At 40.4% G+C, this 19164-nt stretch overlaps 5 protein-coding genes across 11 annotated transcripts; 4 read left to right on the top strand and 1 right to left on the bottom strand.

Moving 5' to 3' along the window:
* The first annotated feature begins 44 nt into the window (after positions 1-44).
* Positions 45-4373, top strand: tcaim (T cell activation inhibitor, mitochondrial). Of its 5 annotated transcripts, none has more exons than XM_088386443.1 (11): positions 45-156; positions 892-993; positions 1172-1304; positions 1481-1631; positions 1722-1977; positions 2258-2380; positions 2521-2618; positions 2907-2998; positions 3075-3307; positions 3385-3516; positions 3598-4373. In XM_088386443.1, the coding sequence occupies exons 2-11, from the start codon at positions 959-961 to the stop codon at positions 3821-3823; spliced, it is 1479 nt and encodes a 492-aa protein (XP_088242569.1). In that variant the 5' UTR covers positions 45-156; positions 892-958; the 3' UTR covers positions 3824-4373. The 5 variants fall into 5 exon arrangements, with proteins under 5 accessions (XP_088242569.1, XP_088242570.1, XP_088242572.1 ...); XM_088386444.1 differs by having other exon boundaries at positions 97-221; XM_088386446.1 differs by lacking the exon at positions 45-156 and adding an exon at positions 241-370.
* A 106-nt stretch (positions 4374-4479) lies between these two features.
* cnot10 (CCR4-NOT transcription complex, subunit 10) lies at positions 4480-10618 on the bottom strand. 3 transcript variants are annotated; one of them, XM_088386438.1, is made up of 19 exons: positions 10419-10618; positions 9282-9373; positions 8821-8982; positions 8588-8738; positions 8347-8486; positions 8163-8237; positions 8004-8087; positions 7764-7881; positions 7468-7617; positions 7171-7373; positions 6933-7054; positions 6644-6823; positions 6440-6520; positions 6154-6267; positions 5934-6064; positions 5583-5618; positions 5307-5434; positions 4956-5031; positions 4480-4841 (listed from the first exon to the last, which is right to left on the bottom strand). In XM_088386438.1, the coding sequence occupies exons 1-19, from the start codon at positions 10432-10434 to the stop codon at positions 4699-4701; spliced, it is 2202 nt and encodes a 733-aa protein (XP_088242564.1). In that variant the 5' UTR covers positions 10435-10618; the 3' UTR covers positions 4480-4698. The 3 variants fall into 3 exon arrangements, with proteins under 3 accessions (XP_088242564.1, XP_088242567.1, XP_088242566.1); XM_088386441.1 differs by having other exon boundaries at positions 5583-5615; XM_088386440.1 differs by having other exon boundaries at positions 8347-8483.
* On the top strand, positions 9968-14136 carry calhm6 (calcium homeostasis modulator family member 6). Its single transcript, XM_088386450.1, has 3 exons — positions 9968-11754; positions 12240-13392; positions 14074-14136. The coding sequence occupies exons 1-2, from the start codon at positions 11215-11217 to the stop codon at positions 12654-12656; spliced, it is 957 nt and encodes a 318-aa protein (XP_088242576.1). The 5' UTR covers positions 9968-11214; the 3' UTR covers positions 12657-13392; positions 14074-14136.
* LOC148392191 (calcium homeostasis modulator protein 5) lies at positions 13406-15973 on the top strand. Its single transcript, XM_088386451.1, has 2 exons — positions 13406-14601; positions 15129-15973. Exons 1-2 carry the CDS (start codon positions 14059-14061, stop codon positions 15516-15518), a joined length of 933 nt encoding a protein of 310 aa, XP_088242577.1. The 5' UTR covers positions 13406-14058; the 3' UTR covers positions 15519-15973.
* Positions 15974-16192: 219 nt separating this feature from the next.
* On the top strand, positions 16193-19011 carry rwdd1 (RWD domain containing 1). Its single transcript, XM_088386974.1, has 7 exons — positions 16193-16518; positions 16813-16878; positions 17131-17261; positions 17567-17710; positions 17926-18058; positions 18311-18373; positions 18611-19011. The coding sequence occupies exons 1-7, from the start codon at positions 16446-16448 to the stop codon at positions 18721-18723; spliced, it is 723 nt and encodes a 240-aa protein (XP_088243100.1). The 5' UTR covers positions 16193-16445; the 3' UTR covers positions 18724-19011.
* The last annotated feature ends 153 nt before the right edge of the window (positions 19012-19164 follow it).

The raw sequence follows: 19164 nt of genomic DNA, 5'->3' as shown, positions 1-19164 counted from the left end.
GAAAAAAGGTTGAGAACCATTGACGCAGAGTAAACTCCAAGGGTAAGGGCTTCTCCAGTCCACCTGACGGAACTATAGGGCGAATATTTGACCAAAGAAGAAGAAGACCGAATACACCAACGGTGCAGCAGCTAGCTAGCATTAGCCCCAGGCAAGGTAAACTCTTATCAGCTGGAGTAACAGCAGCACAGTACTTACCTCTTCAAGTCTTTCACTTTAATGTCAGTTTACTCATTAACCGTGTCTTTTATAATAATTAGGATTTAATGTTCTCACAGCTCGCCATGTTATTAAACCTCATAGGAGCCATGATTTACTTGATGCATTTAATTCGATGGCAGCAAGCAGGAATGACAATCGCCTCTATGACGTAATTGTTATTGTTTTGACGTAGTTGTTTTGGCTTGACTGATCATGTATTATATGCATCTATTGTGGTGTGTTTAAGAATGGTCAAACGTAATGTGTTACCTCATCTCGTCAATGTATGATATAATTTGGTAATGATCAAATTACACAATGTTGTGTGATTTCTGTGCGTGACATTTGGAACTAAGAATACTTGGAAGGTGGTAAACAAGAGATTGTTGTCGCATGCACCACACAGCCACTAAGTGCTGGAAATTCCTGCACTACCTTCAATGTTATTGTGAGCCACTTGGCATTTTTGTAATGCCTTTTTTTCCTTCTCATCTTAAATTTGGGAGGAATTTCCTGCCCATGGTACTGTTGAGCCATATTTTCTCCACTTTGACGTATTCTATGGTATATTTAATATATTGGGGGAAAGAATTGTTCCTCTTATTTTTAATATACTGTACCATAAACCTTGATTTTGAACAGGGTTGTGCAGACTTTTTATGTTCACTGTACTGTCACTTTTGATGGCAGGACTACTGATGGAGCGAATGCTGGGATCATGAACTAAAGTTCATCTGACCACAGCACAGCATTAACTATGTCTGTCCACTGCCTCCTGCGCTGCACCATCAGGTAACTCTGAGTGACTTAGCTCCAGAACAACAAGATTTAAAAAGAAGGTTTGGGTAATAGTAGTGATTAAATTACAGTTACAGTTGGGATGAGTGTTTTTTGAAGTCAAAATATACAGCATTTGTAGTATGTGTTCAGTATTTCTATGCTACTTGTTGAAAAGGTTTCTCTTCTGTAGGCTGGAAAGAAAACATGTAGCCACACATTTGTTCCTGCAGCGAGCTCTGTCTGGAGCAGACGCCGTCAATGCTCTCAGACCATTTTACTTTGCCGTCCATCCTGACTTCTTTGGCCAGTATCCCATGGAGCGGGTAAGTCAATCATTTTCACGTTCATAATTTTCTATTTCCTTGACTGTGCAACAAATACATAGTGATGTGCTTGATAGACTTATGTGCCCGTGTAGTTTTCTTAATAATTGTACTGCATGGATTATCACGTTGCTGGGGGCTTTTGAGGATGTTTATCGGTTTAATGTGATTTACAGGAAGTGAATGAAAATTCCTTAAAGAGGTTAAATGGCTATTTGGAAAGTCTTCTGAAACCGGGCTTACGTTCAGTTCAGCCAACGAGGCTCACCTTTTATGTGAGAGAGACGAAAGACAGCAGTGAGGCGCAGCAAGATCTCCTCACCTCAGGTACAGATCAGATTTTATACAGTAATATTTCCCACAATAACTATCTATGTTGTTTCTATAGAAGCTTTCAACATTCTTACTTGGTTTAAGGGTTCCGTTCAGTGAGCTTTGTCTTGCATACCAACGATGTCCTGAGCACAGTGACGAATGTGTTAAAGTCCTGCAGTCTGCCCATGGAGCACATGAAAGAACTTGAAGCAGTTGCTAAATCTTCCCCAAGTCCAGCTGAAGCCGCCATTCCTTTCTACAGACCCATCAAGTGGGATAAGAGCTACTATACCTTCACTGGCTTCAGAGACCCTGAGGAGGAGCTACAACAGGCCGCAAGAGTTGAGCCTACTCTCAAGTTAGTATCACTGGGCTCACATTTCACGATGGAGACACTTTTGTTCTATTTATTTGCTTGTGCATGCATAGTGGTTACATTAACCCGCCTATTTGCAATTTGGCAATCTAGTACAATAGTGACATTAATATTGACTTAATATTAAAACATATTACTGATAAGTACTGTAATAGTTTTTGGCCATTTTTTCACACTCTTCTTATTTAGACTGGGGGCTCAATATACAAACCTAAAGTTGATACTAAATGTACATAGGATAAATTTGTTTTTTTCTTGGCAGTATATGGCTTCAAAACAATGAGCCAGAGGCGACGAAGAAGCACAATGATAGTCTTCCTCGAAGAGGAGAACTCAAACGGTTGAAGGAGGAACTGTGCCGCAAATTTGCCCTGGCTGACATCAGGTACAACCAAACATTAAATACTTTTGAACTAATGCAATGACAAAAGAGAGACAGAGAGCAACCAAAACAAATTTTGAGTGTGCACCAGCCCTCGGCAGGTTTTGTTTGTGTGGCTGGGTAACATCAGGTCCAATGTGCAGGTGGCAGCGCAGTTGGGGAGTGGCCCACCGGTGCGCTCAGCTTCAGAGTCTCAATCGGCTGGCTGTGCAGAATCCAGAGGCTATGCGCAACCTACAAGGTAAAAACTGTCATTGGGGTCGTGATCCGCTGATTCTATCCGTTATTAATCTGCAAATTTGCTTATTAGTTGAACTTTCTTTTGAGGTTTCCCTCTTATATTTGCTGGCAAAATTACTTATTTTTGCACTCTGACATAAAATACTGCTTTGGCGCCGTATTGTGGCATCTTGGTAACTGTTGAAATGAATGTAGGATTTTTGCTGCCATCTTGTGACATGTACAGGCCATTGATTTTTTTTTCTTTCTTCCACCTTACAATGAACAAACGTCTCCATTTATTGTCCAGGCCATGCTGTTGTGTTTGCTGACCAATCAGGGATGAATGCCTCTGGCCATGTCATGCTGGGAACTACGGATGTTCACCATCAGTGGACCAAAGTAATGTGCTCTCATCTTCTTTGAGTCATGCTCAACCCCCTTTTGTGTTCACATGACCAACTTTTGTGCCCCCCAGCTATTTCAACAGCTTCCCGCCTTCACCGTCCTGCAGCAGCAAACAGAGTGGCTCAAGGAGAGGATCAGTCTCCTCCTTGGTGGGACTCGGGTCATTCACGCTGAGAGGTTGGGACCGGTGGAACCCATCACAGAGCTCTATAGCACCCTCAACACCTTCCATAACAATCTGATATCACAGAGGCTTTGCCTACACCCCAGAAGCCTTGAGGGGCTCAACATGATATTGGAGAAGTACACTCCTCTTATTTGTTCACTTTGGTTTGGACCTTCTCAATGAAGAAGACATGATTTGTCTTTCTTATCATCAGAGGCCGCTCTAGTCCTAGTCTTCATAAGATGGGCCACTTCATCATACCTACCAACTGTGACCTGCCCAAGCTGCAGGTTTTCCTCCAGAGCCACGCACCTAATGCCAGACAACACACACAACGTAAAAAAATGTGAGTCATTCCTAACTAGAGAAGAAATCATTTTGGTTCATTAGGTGTGTTAACAGCCAACTACTTTGGGTATATGTTCAGGCTGCAGGCAGAAGAAGAGGCTTTGGTGAAAATGTGTCTCCAAAGTCTTTCTCTTCAGGGTCTTTCCAAAGAGCCCAGTGTCACCTCAAGCCAGATGATTCTTTGTTGTAAAAGGTTGTTGGAACTGCATTCACCCCTCATGCTGGGTCTCCATATTTGTGTTTCTCACTTCTACTCAGTCATGCAGGACGGAGACCTTTGTATCCCCTGGGACTGGAAAGGTTGAACCTGACGAGGTTCAATCAGTCCACAAGGTATCTTTTGCAGTTCAGTTTGTACCCAGTTAGAAATATTTTGTAGCAGTTTACTAATGTGAACCGACAAGAGTTTGGTACTCAACAAGAAGTTGTGGAGGAACATTTGTTTGTAATAATGGTTAGTCGCTGCACAGTGTGAATGAATGATGGCTGAATCCGTTCGATACTGTATTTAAAAAATGAGGAATCATTTGCTACTAAGCACTTTATTCACTACAAATGACCAAATACAGAATCCCTATCAATGCTTACTGTAAATAAAGCATGGCCATTACGTTACTTGTGTATTTGGGGAACTATAACAGCCACTAATCGAATAATGGTTGTGTTCAGGTGGGATTAGTCAAGTTAATGTAAACTCAACAGTTAGGTCACGTTCTAATTTGACTCACGTACACGTGACTCATCCTTTGACACAGTGTTTTGGCCACACGTGGCAGTGAATTGTTCCCTCTGTTGTGCAAATATTTTTGTGGCATTTTGTTTTTTAACCAAAATAAAGGTTCCTTTTTTAACTTATGTTGTTTAGGACTAGCTAATGACTCATTTTCGCCCACTCATCCATTCAGTCTTGCAATATGGAGACAGAATAACACTGTAAAACATTATTAAGAGTCACACATCATATAGTAAATTAAATTTTATTTTTTCATTCAGGCCTACTGGCAAAAAGAATTTAAAATGAGGATGACCTCAGCGGGTTTGAATTCATAATCACTTCTCACATCAGTCAGACTTGCATTTCATACCGCTCCCAATGCCGAGGCAGGAAGCAGAATAAATATCAAGGCTCCTTAGAGTGCTTGTGTCTGTGGTCTAATGGGTTCAAAGCGAGTTGGAAGGCTCATTTACGTTGGACTTGTGTGAACGGTGAGGGAAGTTGGATCGGCTGCATGAGTTTCTTGCCGGAATCTGGTGACACCCTCTGAACCGCCGCGGGTAGTAGCTGGTTGCGTTTGATGATCTGCAAGGCCAGCTGAGTATTTCCTGAAGAAACAACTTACCATTAATGTCACTTTTTGATGATGAATGCCAACTGCTGACAGCAATGACTATTTTGACATAAAGCCAACAGCTTCATAATTGGAGGTACCAACTGACCGTTTTGTAGCTCCAAGTAGACTCCCAACAAGATGGCTTCAGGTGGAATCTCCTTCGTATTCACCATAGATGCAGCCTGAGAAAAACAAAAGACGTGTAGTGAAATCTAATAGTGGAAACATTTGTTGAGGAAAAATCATCTGAAAAATGGGAAACAATACTAGTGTTAATAAATAGTACAGTGACGATGGGTGATATAATATCAAACACTGGGCACACAAAATTAACTATACAGAGTCACTCAGTGATTAAGAAATGAACCCATGTAAGCAAAAATATTTTTTTGTGTTGAAGAAATATGTCAAGGACCAATTGATGCCATGTGACAGCTGAGGGTGCTTACAAGGTTACCTGTTGAAGGCACTTGCGGGCTTTGTCATATTCGCTTCGTAAGCAGTACGCGCTTCCCAGGTTGAAGAGCATCATGGCCCGAGCTGACGTTACATTGCTGGGATAACAGAGCGGGGTCAGCTTGCCTGCTGCAAACAGAAAATGCACAAACAATGGGCAAAAAAAACATACTATGTCAGTGCCAGATGCTGCTATTCATCATTATTCGTAAAACTATGCAGAGTCAGCATTGTTTTAGGATTTGCTTGGGTAAATGTTAAAATTAAATGAACTTACAAGATTCAACAGGTTCGTCTCCTTTATCAGAACCTGCTAAGAAAAACAAAATGCACTTCAATTAATAATTTCAAAACCTTTTCTGACATTCCTATAAATAACCTGTACAATTCAAATAAAAAGAGATTTTTTTTTTAAAGGGACAAAAAGATTGTGATTATGCTCAAGCGCAGACAACGTCTACTAGAACCACAATGCAAAGTTCTTGGGCTAGAGTTTCAAAATCTGCTTACAGCCATTTAGGAGGCCACAGACCTCCTCCAGGATAGAAAATGGCGTTTCAACATAAGATATTTGAAGCTATTGTCAGAACACTCAATTTTGCTTCCAACTCTGCGAAAAGCAGCAGACCTGGGTCTTGCTCACTGGTCAGCACCCCGATTGACACGTCGATGACATTCTCCGGGTTGAGGTGCGCGATGGCATCGGAGATCCTGTCCAACGAAATGAGTGCCTCAGCCGCGTACAGGTGACCAAGGAACCTGAAAGCAGCAAAGATACAAGACGGGACTTAAATGATTCCAATCATCAGGTAGCCATAGAGGTCAAGAAGCACTTTAAGAGAACTTACTTGAGTGACCCTGACACCTTGGTTTGATGCAGCAGTTTCTCAGCATGGTTTAAAGCCATCAAGTTGTCTCCTAGTGCTAAGGCCACATAGGCACTACATGCCAAGATGGAGCATCTGAAGATTGAACAAAACATTACAATTCCATATAAGGTACAGATATGAGGTTCCAAGTAAACATGGTGATGCTGTATTTAGTTATTATGCTGCACACGGATGTAGTCGGCTACTGCTTTGTCTTGTCTTGCCGAATTTGCCTACGCAGCCCTTGAAAGGTCAGTTGAATTACCTGAGGTTTTCAACTTCCTGTTTTCTGAGAGGAGACGATGGCGCCGCAGAGAGTAACCTGTCGGCCTCCTGACCTTTCCCACTGAAAAACAAATGACGGTCATCAGAGCACGTGAAAGGAGATTGACAAGCACACAGCATCAAAAGCCATTAAGATTTTTTTAATTTAAATTGAAAAAACGTAGTATGAGTGCGCAGGCCAGACCTGCAGGCATCACTGTTCTCGCTGCCACTCTCGGTGCTTCCTGACTGACTTGAGTTCTTAGAGCTATTCTCCATCTTGACGTCCTGCTGTTGGTGTTCAGGCAGCAACAGCAGAGAGTTCCTTAGACAAATGGCAGCAAACTCCATACTTGCAACTGGAATGGCTGCTGATTGGCCCTCACTGCAAGACAGACACACGGAGCAATTTAGGAAAGCACAAGAAAGCTCAGCAGGAAAATTGTGCACAAATAGTTTTATTGTGATGATGAAAGATGAGCAATAGTACTAACCTGTAAATAGTGTTCTGCATGGACTGGGATGCCAAGACAATCTTACGATGGTATCCCTGTCCCACAATTGACTGAACGATGCCTTTTTTACAAGGTAAACCTTTGCTCTCCTGTTCTGAACCCTACAAACAAACAGTAAAAACAGTCCTAAGCATTTTTGAGAATTCAAAACTATAATACAAAAACATTGCAGCATGAGAGTCACCAAGAGAGATTATGTAGATTTGATTTGACATACCCCTTTATTAGCAGAGATACAACACTCTGCGAGCCGCAGCCAAAGTCGAGGGTTGGAATGGTAAACCTGCACCGCCTCAATCAGACACTCGAAGGCGGCCAGAGGCCTGCCGATGTGGAGCAACTGGATGCCGCAGTTATATAGAAGTTCATAGCGTTTGTTGGCTAGTAGAGCACACATGGGGATACCTGTGAATTTCTTAGCTGCAAAGTAGAAGAAAGGGCGGAAGAAAACGTAAGCGCGTCCCTATACTATTACGTACAGAATCACCGACTAATCTGACTTTCTTTGACTCACCTTGTCCGTTGCCACCATCTCCGAGCTGTGCACACGTATGGTCATTTTCTTGCAATGCCTTCTTGAAGTAGAAAATTCCGAGGTTATGTTTCCCCATTGCAAAGTGAATGCAGCCAAGATTGTTCCAGAACATACAACGGACACATTCACCTGGGTGGGTCAAGACATAAGTCACAAGGAAGATTACAGGTAAACTACTGAAACCAGATTCATGTGACACCAACAATTTGTAGTTAAAAAAGGATTTACGCTAGCATGTCAAAACAATTTAAGAACCAGAGCCAAAGTACAGTCACCTGTTTTGATGGGGCCGGGGTGTTCTGCTATATTGGAACTGTTGAGCAGCTTTACTGCTTTCCGGTAGTTTCCTCTCAGATATTCAAAGTTACTCTTAAGGAATAGTGATGGTGCAGACTGACACGGAACAGGAATAAGATTAATTTGATTTGTTTTACTTACATTTTTTTTTAAACAATTCAGTCATATAGTTCTTTTATTAAACCAAAATAAATAATGAGATGCCAAGAGAGACTCACATTTCCTGACGTGTTCATCACTGACTTGATCTCTCTCTTACACGCTTTGGAGGATTTCATTTGAATGTAGGCTCTTACTTTGTACTGTTAAAACAACAATAGGAAACATAAGGAGGGCGAAAGCAGGAAATCAAGTCATCTAGATTTCCTCTAGCATACCTGGTGCATCCTTGATTTAGCTGCCTCTATCATGGCAGAAAACTCTGCCTTCTGGTTTCCACCGTCTTTGTTATTCTGCAAGCACAAAAATGTAGTTAAAATCTTAGAGTACATTTTGACAGAACTTATCCACCTGCATTGGAGAGCACCGTGCGATCAGATTTGTAGTATTGGAGTTAGGTACCTCTCCTTTGCCGTTCTTGTTGCTTCCTTGTACAGATAGCTTATCCAGCACAGCCAACAGGTGGAGGGCCTTTTCCGGCTGGAACGTGAGCAGGTACAGATCCACCAGCAGGAAACACACGGCCTGAGCAAACTTTTCTTCTAGGACAAATAACAGAATGAGTCCATGCCAAACAACAAGGCAAGCCTCCCTTTTTTTCTTCAGCAACATCTTGAAACACATAGAAATCACCACAACATACCAAACGGTTCCAGAAATTGATAGAGTTTCTCTCCAATGGAAATGGCTTCTGAGTATTGCCGCATATGGTAGTGAATAATGGCTTGATTGTAGTACAAGAAACTATTTTCAACATCATCCAACCCATCAACATCTTCGGTGGCTGTGTGAACCTGAAGGATTGCAAGAATGGCAATGGGTTATGTTACCGTTCAAGGAAAAGGAGGTGGAGAAATATGAGCCACATTCATTTACCTGGGTCTTCATTGCCATTAGGCTTTGCTTAAGGTTTCCTGTGGTAGTCTGACCACTTTTGTAAAACTCTACAATAGCTTTATTCAAAGCAATCTTGTAGTCCTCTTTGTTCAATTCTTGCAAAGCTTCAAGGTGTCTCAAAGACTCGTCGTACTTCTTAGCCTGTGGGTACAGTGACAATACAGTACAATGAGAGAAATACTATTCTGTCATTCACTTACCTTAAAAAACAATGAAGAAATAGTAGTTTATGGATGGAGATATTAGGATATTTCATTGTGTTGTAAATACAGAAGAAACATCTCAAGATGTGGAGTAGCGTTTGTGTCAAACTAAGTATTTCTAAATGGGAGTCAATTAAATGCAGATTTGTTACTATTTTCAAGCAGCCCGGTCCCTCTCACCCGGAAATATTAGGGGCCACGGGAACGGTGCATTATAATTCAAATGTGAACACTCACCAAAAACGAATCATATGCACTGGCTGCCATTTGTTTCTCTTGGTCTGTCATTCCAGGTGATGATGACTTGTCATGCTTTGCCTCGTTTTGCTCTGATCAGAAAGAATATGTGTGAAAATGTGCATTATACATCCTACTCATGAGCAACGCTTTCACTTTGTAATCACATTGACATAATCATTCATTGTTACATATCGTTTGACCGCTTATCATTCATGCAAAGCCTGTAAATCAACTTAAAATAGTTTTGACATTGCTTTCATCAAAAAGCAGTCGACAGATCCCTTTAAAGTTCCAACTAAAACATACAATGAGACAAAGTTAGCTCCAGATCCTCCAGTGATTATTTTGTCCTTCTGCTGTGGCTCTCTGTGTTGTTGCAAAAATAAGTAATGAGTAAGAAGTGACTTTTGGCTTTTCGCTGTCAGGGGTCGCCACCTATAATCATGTGTGAAGCCCTAATGTGCTGTTTACATTAAGCAAGTAAAATAAGTACTTTAATAGCTATTAATTTTAGAATAAATATTTTATATTGATCTGTGAATTAGTCTTTTTAAGTCATCTGATTGCAAGTGAATAAAAATGATGACGTAACAGGAGCTGACGTCATTTTTGGGTGACTGCAGATGGGAGTCATACACGAGGATTCAAATAGACATTGACATCTTATATAAAAGTAAGTTTTTTGTTACATTCACATATTTTTGCGCTCTGTAGCAGGTATCTGACTTTATAAATGTAACACTATCGTCTTTATTAATACAACAAAAAACATTTTATGCATTGTTATCTCACTTTAGATGTCAAAAGGTTTTTGGCTCACAGGTTAGACATTTTCGAAGCTGTTCAAAATTGCCCTTTCAGCTTCTCTTAATGCAAGTGTACTTGGAAACGATTGGTAGGTCAGCAAGCGTATCACGGATGCTGAAAGTTGACGAGGTGCAGAACTGCTACGTAGCTAAACAGTTTTGCATAATATATACGTAGTAAAAATTCTTGGTCTCGTGCACAATATGTTAATAACCGTAGGACTGAACAATAGCATGAAAATCCATTTTTCTAGGGATTATATCTAAGTGTAATGCTAGTTCAACTGCTCTTGCTTGCTAACTGGCTAACGTCAACCAATGCCCTTACCTGTGTTTTCTGCCATGTTTAGACTTTTCTGACTTCAGATAAGGATGCTCAATCCGAACGCAAGATGAACTGAACTGTCGATTCAGTTGATTATCGAAATACACTTCAAAAATTAATCAAAAGTGTCCAATGTATTCAGCATACAAGACTGGTACAAAAAAAAATCAGTCGCGTTTCATATTCTTCTTTGTAAATAGAAGACAGTTTGCAACTCACGCGTAAGAATATAGCAGCGCCCTTTGTGGCTTGGAGTAAAATGACAACAACAACAAAATTTGAAAAGGGCTGCTGCTCAGATGATCAAATAAGGTAAAATGTTGATGAATAACAGGAGATGTACCCTTCACACTCCTGTAATTATTATTTTAGATGTTAAAAAATGCCCAAGAAAGGATTTAACATTCTTAACCGACATGCAACAAAAAAACTGCTATTATTACTCTGTAAAAACTATATTCAAACCTTACCTGTCACACCAGAATAAACGATTGTCCATACCCACTGTGAATTTTAAGATTAACAGTACACTCTGCCTTCACACAATAATATTTGAGTGAATATGGCATAACTTATTTACAATTACTTCAACGTGTTAGAAGGTTAAGAGAAAAACATGAGCATGAATTGTGACTTTTTGATTTTGCTGTAACTATATACCTATGAATAAACCATTGCTAGATAGCTGACACCTGTGGGTGTTTGTGGTTTGTGGTTAAGGGGAGGAGGAACAAAATTGAGTCGTGACACCACACTCTTAGTACATACTGTATTTGAAAAAGTCACACAGCAGTTCGAGATGGATAAGTTTAATGCAGTCCTCAAGATTTCCAACAAACAGACAAATCTTGGTTTCGGGTTAATCTCCTTGCTGACGGCTGGAGGAGAGCAGATCTTCTCCTCGGTGCTCTTCAAGTGCCCCTGCAACGAGCTCAACTTCCTTTACGGCATGGTGTTCCTGTTAGTACCTGCTCTGGCTCTGCTACTGCTAGCTTATATCTTAAGTAAAAAGATGTGGAAGATGATGACAGGGTTTTGCCAACGTGGGACCTATGCATCCTGCTGTCAGAGGATGTCTCACTGTCTGAGGATAATCTTTCAGATCAGCACCACAGCCCTAGTGGCACCATCCAGTTGGATTGCCGTGGCTCTGCTAAACGGGAACTACTTTGAGTGTGCAATGACAGGTGTCAATGTGAGTGATTACAGTGAACGTCTCTGCGGCGGTGCGACTTCTCTGATCCAATGTCGAAAGGAGCTTCCCAAGTTTCCTTGTGGAGGAGGAAGCAGTGTCAATGACAGACAAGCCGTGCTGCTCACGATCAGGGCTCACTCGCAGGTCAGTTTTCATTTTACCTTTAAACACCATGAGAACACGTTTTCCATATCGGATGGCTATCAATGGTTTTGATTAATTTTAGGGGCTTTGCAAAACATATACAGTAGATGAACATTCAAATGTTTTTCAATGGCCATCATTAACATGCAGACTTTTGGCCCTTATCACCTGCAAATAGTAGTTTTTGAGTTGTAATATTAATGTTCACCACTAGATGGCATATATTGTGGAGTTGTGCTTGCACTGGGTCTTGTACTACTCTGTATAATGTCATTAAGCCCAATAATTGTTTGTGGATTTGGAATGACATGCCAAGAGCAACATTGGTCTCGTATAATCTTCAAATTCTGAATTGATTTTTGTATACCACCATTATGTACATGTATGAAACCATCTGAAGTACAGTTGATATTTCCAATAACAGTACCACGTGTCTTACAACTCAATTTCCCCTTGTTCTAAAAATTGTGTATCAATAATTGTAGATCCTTGGCTGGCTGCTGATTGCATCTGTTATGTTGTCCAACATTCTGTTGACCTGTTTGGCTCGGTGCACCTCACCCGTCAGCTACCTGCAACTAAAGTTCTGGAGGGTTTATTCTCAGGAGGAGAGCAACCTCATGGACTCCTACACCATGAAACATGCCAAAGAACTAGCAGAGAGAAACCTAGAAAGTTTCTTCAAACAGACAATGCCCCGACATGTCATCACTCCTTCCAAAAAAGATTGGGAGAACATCTCCACGCTCTACAAGTTCAGTACCAAAGACTACTACTACAGCACATTACACAAGTATGTGGAGACTGGAATGGTGCGAATGGCCTCTGTTAAATCAGCTGAGTCACCTGCAGACAATCCTGCTGTTCTTAATTTTGTGGATGAAGGCGGGATGGGCTTGTAAGGACAGATGTCAGTTGGGCAGTCTATTGACGATTTGCCAAAATATTGAATTTTAATGTAAGAGCACAAAAATGCATATTTTTGAGAAGTCATATACTTGTGGAAATAAAGTCTGAGATTTACATGGCGCCCAATCGAAAGGTCTCAATGGTTTCAAATTGGAAATGCTCGCAACCGATCATTTCCTTTACATGGGGCTGCATTGTATACCAAAATAGTCACGCGCATTTTGTGTCTGTTACTCTGCTGGGCCAAATAGAAAGGTCAAATTTTATGTTTGTGTACCTGACAAATAAAGACAATTATTCTACTCAGATCAACCTACATCCCATACTGTGAGCCTGCTTAAATCATGACTCATGGAGGATGGGCCTTTTAGTGGGAAGATGGCGGGATCCAAATCAGGTTGTTAAAATAATAGAAGAGTAAATTGTACGATTAACTTTTGAATGAACAGCAGTATAGGAAAAAGAAATCAAAAGTGTAAACAGCAACTCTATTTGTGAAACTTGGTGTCATCGGCCGTAAGTCTATTGAGTGTTTGTGCCGAAAGAAGTAGACGAGATAATAAGCCTGTTTGTTGCGTATCGCTGGTGTTTCACATTAGCAGCCTTTTACAAGGCACTTAGTCTTGAGTAGTCACTGAGGCTGGAACAGTCAAACCACTGAGAGGATGTGATTTCGTCTTCATTTTGCTGAGCTGCATGATGCTGACTGGCTGTGTTGCAATAACAATGGTATGTTTTGTACGGAAACATTCAATAGAAGAAGTGGTGTCATTCTGCATGATTTCTTATTGCTTGCAACTTTCCCTTCCTTGCATGCTTTGTCCAGATATATGATTTTATCATGAAATGACAGTTGGTGATTTTACAAAGGTTGGTTCAGTTACCATATAACAAAATAGATGTGAATGAATTTTACTTTGAATTTTACTGGTCGTTTCCAAGTTTACCTTTAAATATGATCAGGGCATTGCAGTAACAAAGAGGCTATGCTTTTGGAGCCTGCATTATTGTCAAGAGACTCGGGTCGGTCATCAGCAAAACAGGATATGCAGGATTTTCATTGCACAGTTGCAGGTGAAGAGTAGACAGAAACAGACAAGGTGCTGTGTAACATATTTTTTGCAGCCTTTCTTTTAGTGTTAGCTCCTGTATTTTATGACTTTCCTTGGATTAAGTGTAGATTTGATGAATGAAAAAGCAATGAGAGCGTAGGAGTAGCTGAGGGACAGAGGGAGGAGTCTGAAGGGAAGAGCACAAACCAAAGGGAGGGGCACTGTTTTTGTCTCCAGCAAGCCCTAGCAAATGCCTATTGCTTGATGGTCCACATTTTCATTCTGCTCTCTTTTTCTCCTGGTTTATTACTTGTGGAGCGCATCTAAATCCCCCACTGGTACCATGGATAAATTCCAGACGGTCCTTCGTTTCTTCATGAACCAGAAAGCCCCAATTGGCTACAGTTTTATGGCTCTCCTGACAATAGGCGGGGAGCGAGTCTTCTCCATGGTCTCCTTTCAGTGTCCCTGCAACCACGATCAGAACTTTGCCTATGGACTCACATTCCTGCTTGGACCTGCGGCTGTGCTCTTGGTCTTAGGACTGTTCTTCAGTGCCAGATTGTGGAGGCTTTACACTGGCTGCTGCCTCAATCCCATGAAGCTTTGTCCCCGCGGAAGATGCTTTGGATGCTTCAGGGTGCTCGTGAGCATCTTTACAGGGTCTTGTGTGGCTCCTATAATGTGGCTCTCTGTGGCCCTGCTCAATGGGACTTTTTATGAGTGTGCTGTCAGCGGTCTCGATGACAATCTGGTGGTGGACCTGTTCTGTAAAAACAAGACCCTGAAGTGTCGGGAGGAGCTAGCCAGAGTTCCCTGTGGCCGGTCCAAGTTATCTGAAGAGGAGCGCATGGATCTGCTGCTAATGTTCAGGGCCCAATCTCAGGTAAGGGAATTTTATGTACCATTTGTGTTGTGCAATGTATGCCGTATTATATTTTCTGCGGTCCTGGAGGCAGTCTACAGAAACAAGCCCTAACTTGTAACTTAAATGTTGGTTCTTGTTAACATGCTGGCATATTCTCCCCAGCTTTTTCATTAACAGTTTGTAGTTTGTAGGCAGGGTACACCAAAAAACATTTCTTAAAATAAACCAACATCCACTTAATTTTTATAACCCCAACATTGAATTTGCAATTTGACAGACAAAAAGCAGTCCCAGATTTGACTTGTAAATTTAGTAGATACCCTCTGATTTGAAATGTGCCTTTCAAACTTTTGACCCAACGTCCAAGTGGATTTGGTTTGATAAATTAGAAGTCTCCAGGATAAGATTGTGTCATAAAATGTTGTGACTAATCTCTGGTAACATTCCACTTTAAATGTAGGCAGGTGTGAAATCTTTATATATTTGCTTTCTGTGCAATGTCATGATTATCTGGTATAGTGTTGACTATTATTTTATATGTGCAGATTCTTGGCTGGTGCATTATCATCATCGCAGCCACATTTGGGCTTCTTGGTGCCTGTTACAAACATTGCCGCTCCAAAGTTAGCTTCCTGCAGCTCACTTTCTGGAAACGCTATGTGGAGAAAGAACGGGAGCACTTTGAGGCTTACACTCTGGAATATGCCTCCAAACTGGCTGAAAGAAACCTACAAAGTTTTTTTGAAAACAAGGATCCTGATCCATTCCCTTTCCCAAACCATAGGGCCTGGGAGGAGATCTCTGCACTCTACACTTTCTCAACGAGCGAACAATATTACAGCCCTCTGCAACGTTATGTGGAGAGAGTGGACAGGGACTTTGTGCCAGAGAAGAGACCTGTGATGGACTTGGAGGATGAAATTGAAATGAAATAAAGTTTTTGTGTGTTTGTGAATAAAACAGCAGACTGTGGAGACTGTTACAGAATCATTGAAGGCCACAACGACTTTGTTACCTTTAAGGCCTTCCACCATATAATTCTACAGAATCCATCCTTTGATAAATAACATACTAGAGAACTTAATAAGTAATAAGTAATATGTACTTGCTCTTTGGAGTTGGTATTTTTATTGTATATTATTAATCATTCCATTGTCATTAACATACTACGTTGTATCTAAAGAAGTTCAACATGCTTTGGTACATCTGTGTGAGTAATTTAAAAAATATATACTATATATTCTATGTAAATAATGAACAGTGACTCCATTTTTCTTCTTTTTTATGAGTAGTCATCAGAATAACTACAGAGATCATTTGTAGATTTTCTGCTACAGTTCCTTGTCACAAGAGGGCTCATGGCTGAGCAACTGTGATGTCATTTGCACTAAGTGGCAAAATAAAATTAAAAATAAAAAAAAACAGATTCGGCTAGGAGTAGAATGATTTTGTTTTTCAACCGAGCTTGACGGCATAAATAGCGTTTTTTTTTAACCTGGTTCCCACTCCATACCAGTAGACGGCGGTAATGCACATTAACGTTTCTTCACAACCACCATAAAACCACGCGAAGAATACTCGCAGACAAAAATAATAAAAAACAGAAAAGTCGTTCTGTTTCTGCAACACACAAACAGCGTAAAAACATTATTAAACGAAGTATGAATAGAGTTACAATCTGCATTACATAACACAGTAGATGTCTGTGGACATTTTTGCTCATTTCAAAATGATTAATGCACAGACCCTGGATATAATCGATCGTCATCGAACTACCGGAACACGCAGCATGTGATGGTAGCTGCATGTAATACCAGAGGGATGATTTCGCTAACTGCTAGATAACCTCCAACAACGTGAAAATGACAGACTACGCTGAAGAGCAAAGAAATGAACTAGAAGCTATTGAGTCTATATACCCAGACTCTTTTACAGGTGTGAATTCACTCATGTTGACGTATGAGCAAAAGACTGCTAACACTCGGGTGTCTTAGCAATACCTTAACTACTTTTTGTGGAGGTGTCTTGAAAATCTACCCATATGTTAAGCCTCTTTGATGAGTGCATTCCCTCACATAGGTGTTTTGTTTCCAATAATAATGATATTTTATACTACTATGATATTTATAGCTTCTGTACCCCACTAATGACCCATTCACCTGAGATAGACTATTGAGATAAAGTGGTTGGATGGATTTCATCATTTTAACGAATTCCATTTGGTTACAGTGCTTTCAGAGGATCCCATCAGCTTCACCATCACTGTCACGTCAGATGCGGGAGAAAATGGCGAAAGTGAGTATGTTGGTTAAATAAATTGCTTTGTCCTTCATAAATCTATCTTCTTTTCTTGAATTTAGTAGTAGTTGTGATGATGGTGTTTTGAAATAGATAATACGTACTGGTTGTCTTCCTAATAATGTTTTTCTCCATATGAGTCTGATACAATAGTGTTCCAGACTACTCGCTTTGATTGACTGTTGCAATGAATTCAATTAGGTTTGTATGCTGATGATGTGTTGTTGTTTTTTTTAATACCCCTTTCAGCTGTGGAAGCAACTTTAAAGTTCACATATGTTGAAAAATACCCAGATGAACCCCCACTATGGGAGGTCCACTCCCAAGAGAACCTGGAAAACAATGATATGGATGACATCCTCACATTATTGCAGCAACAGGTCTGAACATAACACAAATTCTATGTTATTTCGATGATTATTTACTCCTGTTTTTTCCTCTAATTGACTTAATATCAGTCAAGGATGTTTTCAGTCTTATGGGAAAACATTACACATTTGTTGAATAAAGATGCACATATTTTGTGTCAAGGCTGAATTATAGACAAAAGATATGTATTTATGTATATTAATCTACTGTTTGAATTTAGTGTTCTTAAAACAAGATCATTAAGTTCTTTACAGTTCATGGACTGCATTGGAATCCATTTCATCGCTAGGGTTTGTCGTTTTCTTTTCCTTTGCAGTCAGAAGAAAATCTGGGAATGGTGATGATTTTTACCCTGGTGACAGCAGTGCAGGAGAAACTCAATGAAATTGTGGACTTGATGAAGAACAGACGAGAAGAAGAGAAACTGCGGAAAGAGATGGAGGCCGAGGAAGCAGAGAAGGTAGCAGCGTGACACTACTGTATGAACTGAAGGCTGTGTACGAATATTGTAATCCCCTCATTTTGTTTGGCGATTTGGACAGCCAGCGCATCTCCTCGTCACATATTATGTGACAACTGTATTTGTCGTGACGCACCGTGACTTTTTGGATTGATGATAGTGCACAATGTATTGGAGTTAGAGTATGATGAGGATACTACACGTGTGCTTGACAGGTGGCGTTCCAGGGTACAGTGGTAACGATTGAGAACTTCCTGGCATGGAAAGCCAAGTTTGAACTCGAAATGGCTGACATACGGAGGAAAAGACAAAAAGAAGAGGAGCAATCAGGAAAAGCAAAGCTCACAGGTAAATGCTTGATCACCTCCAACATAATTTTTGGCCCAGCAGCTTAATTCATTTTGTCACCGAACAGAAATGTAGTAGATGTTTTCAGTCATTTCTGTACAGATTTGAAACATTTGTAAGGTAAGGGTAATAAAATAACATGATAAATACTAAATACACAAATAAAAACACAAAACATCTGCTGAGTTTATGACTGATTTTAATTTTGAATTTCCGGTATTTGAAATTAAAAAGCATATGATTTTTATACAGGCAAACAGCTGTTTGAGACGGACCACAATTTGGACACGTCAGACATCCAGTTCCTTGAAGATGGTAACTTGTTGAGGACGTTGACAAACATGCATGAAAGAAGTTGATTTCATAGTTATACCATTGTTTTACATTATCTTAAAATGTCAGTCAGAGTGATGTAGTGTTGGAATTATTTCAAATTTGATAAGGGTAACCTCAGTTGATTTTTTTTATACCAATATAGATAAAACAAATGCATGTCATGAACTTACCCGCTTATTGTTGAAAGTCTCTCCTCCTGTCTGTCTTCTCTTTCAGTTGGAAACAATGTTGAGGTGGATGAATCATTGTTCCAGGACATCGAGGACTTAGATTTGGAGGATGATGACCCCGACTTTGACCCTTTAGAGATGGGTAGTTATGAGGACTAAAGCTGCGCTACCAAAAAAGGACTGTTGCCGACTGACAGAAGAACCATTTCGTTTGTCTGAAAAATTATTACTTGGCCAAACACATAAAGAAGATCCAATGCAATCCAATAAGACACTAACAGCAATTAGAGTGGCAATCTTTGTCAAAGCATCATTAATTCCCTCCTGTTTAAAGTTGCTTCATCATTGACTTCTGGTGCTGTCCACAAGGGTGTACTAAAATCAGACAGTGTATACCGGCAGTGTATTTCACAAATCCACTCAATAAATTCAAAATGAAGTGCGTAATATTTTATGCATATCACCCAAAGACATCTAGGTTGGGGTAGACCATGTTGAGGGCATCTCAAGTTTAAAGATCTTTTAATTTCCTTTCACCCCATTTTGTAACATATTGCAGCCCTTCATTAAATCCGGCAGTAGGCACTGTTTAACTTTCAT

This window comes from Syngnathus floridae, chromosome 10 (assembly GCF_059516105.1).
Source record: "Syngnathus floridae isolate MCC-2025c chromosome 10, RoL_Sflo_1.0, whole genome shotgun sequence".
In the NCBI taxonomy this organism is placed as follows: domain Eukaryota; kingdom Metazoa; phylum Chordata; class Actinopteri; order Syngnathiformes; family Syngnathidae; genus Syngnathus; species Syngnathus floridae.
This window is presented reverse-complemented; position numbering and strand designations above follow the sequence as displayed.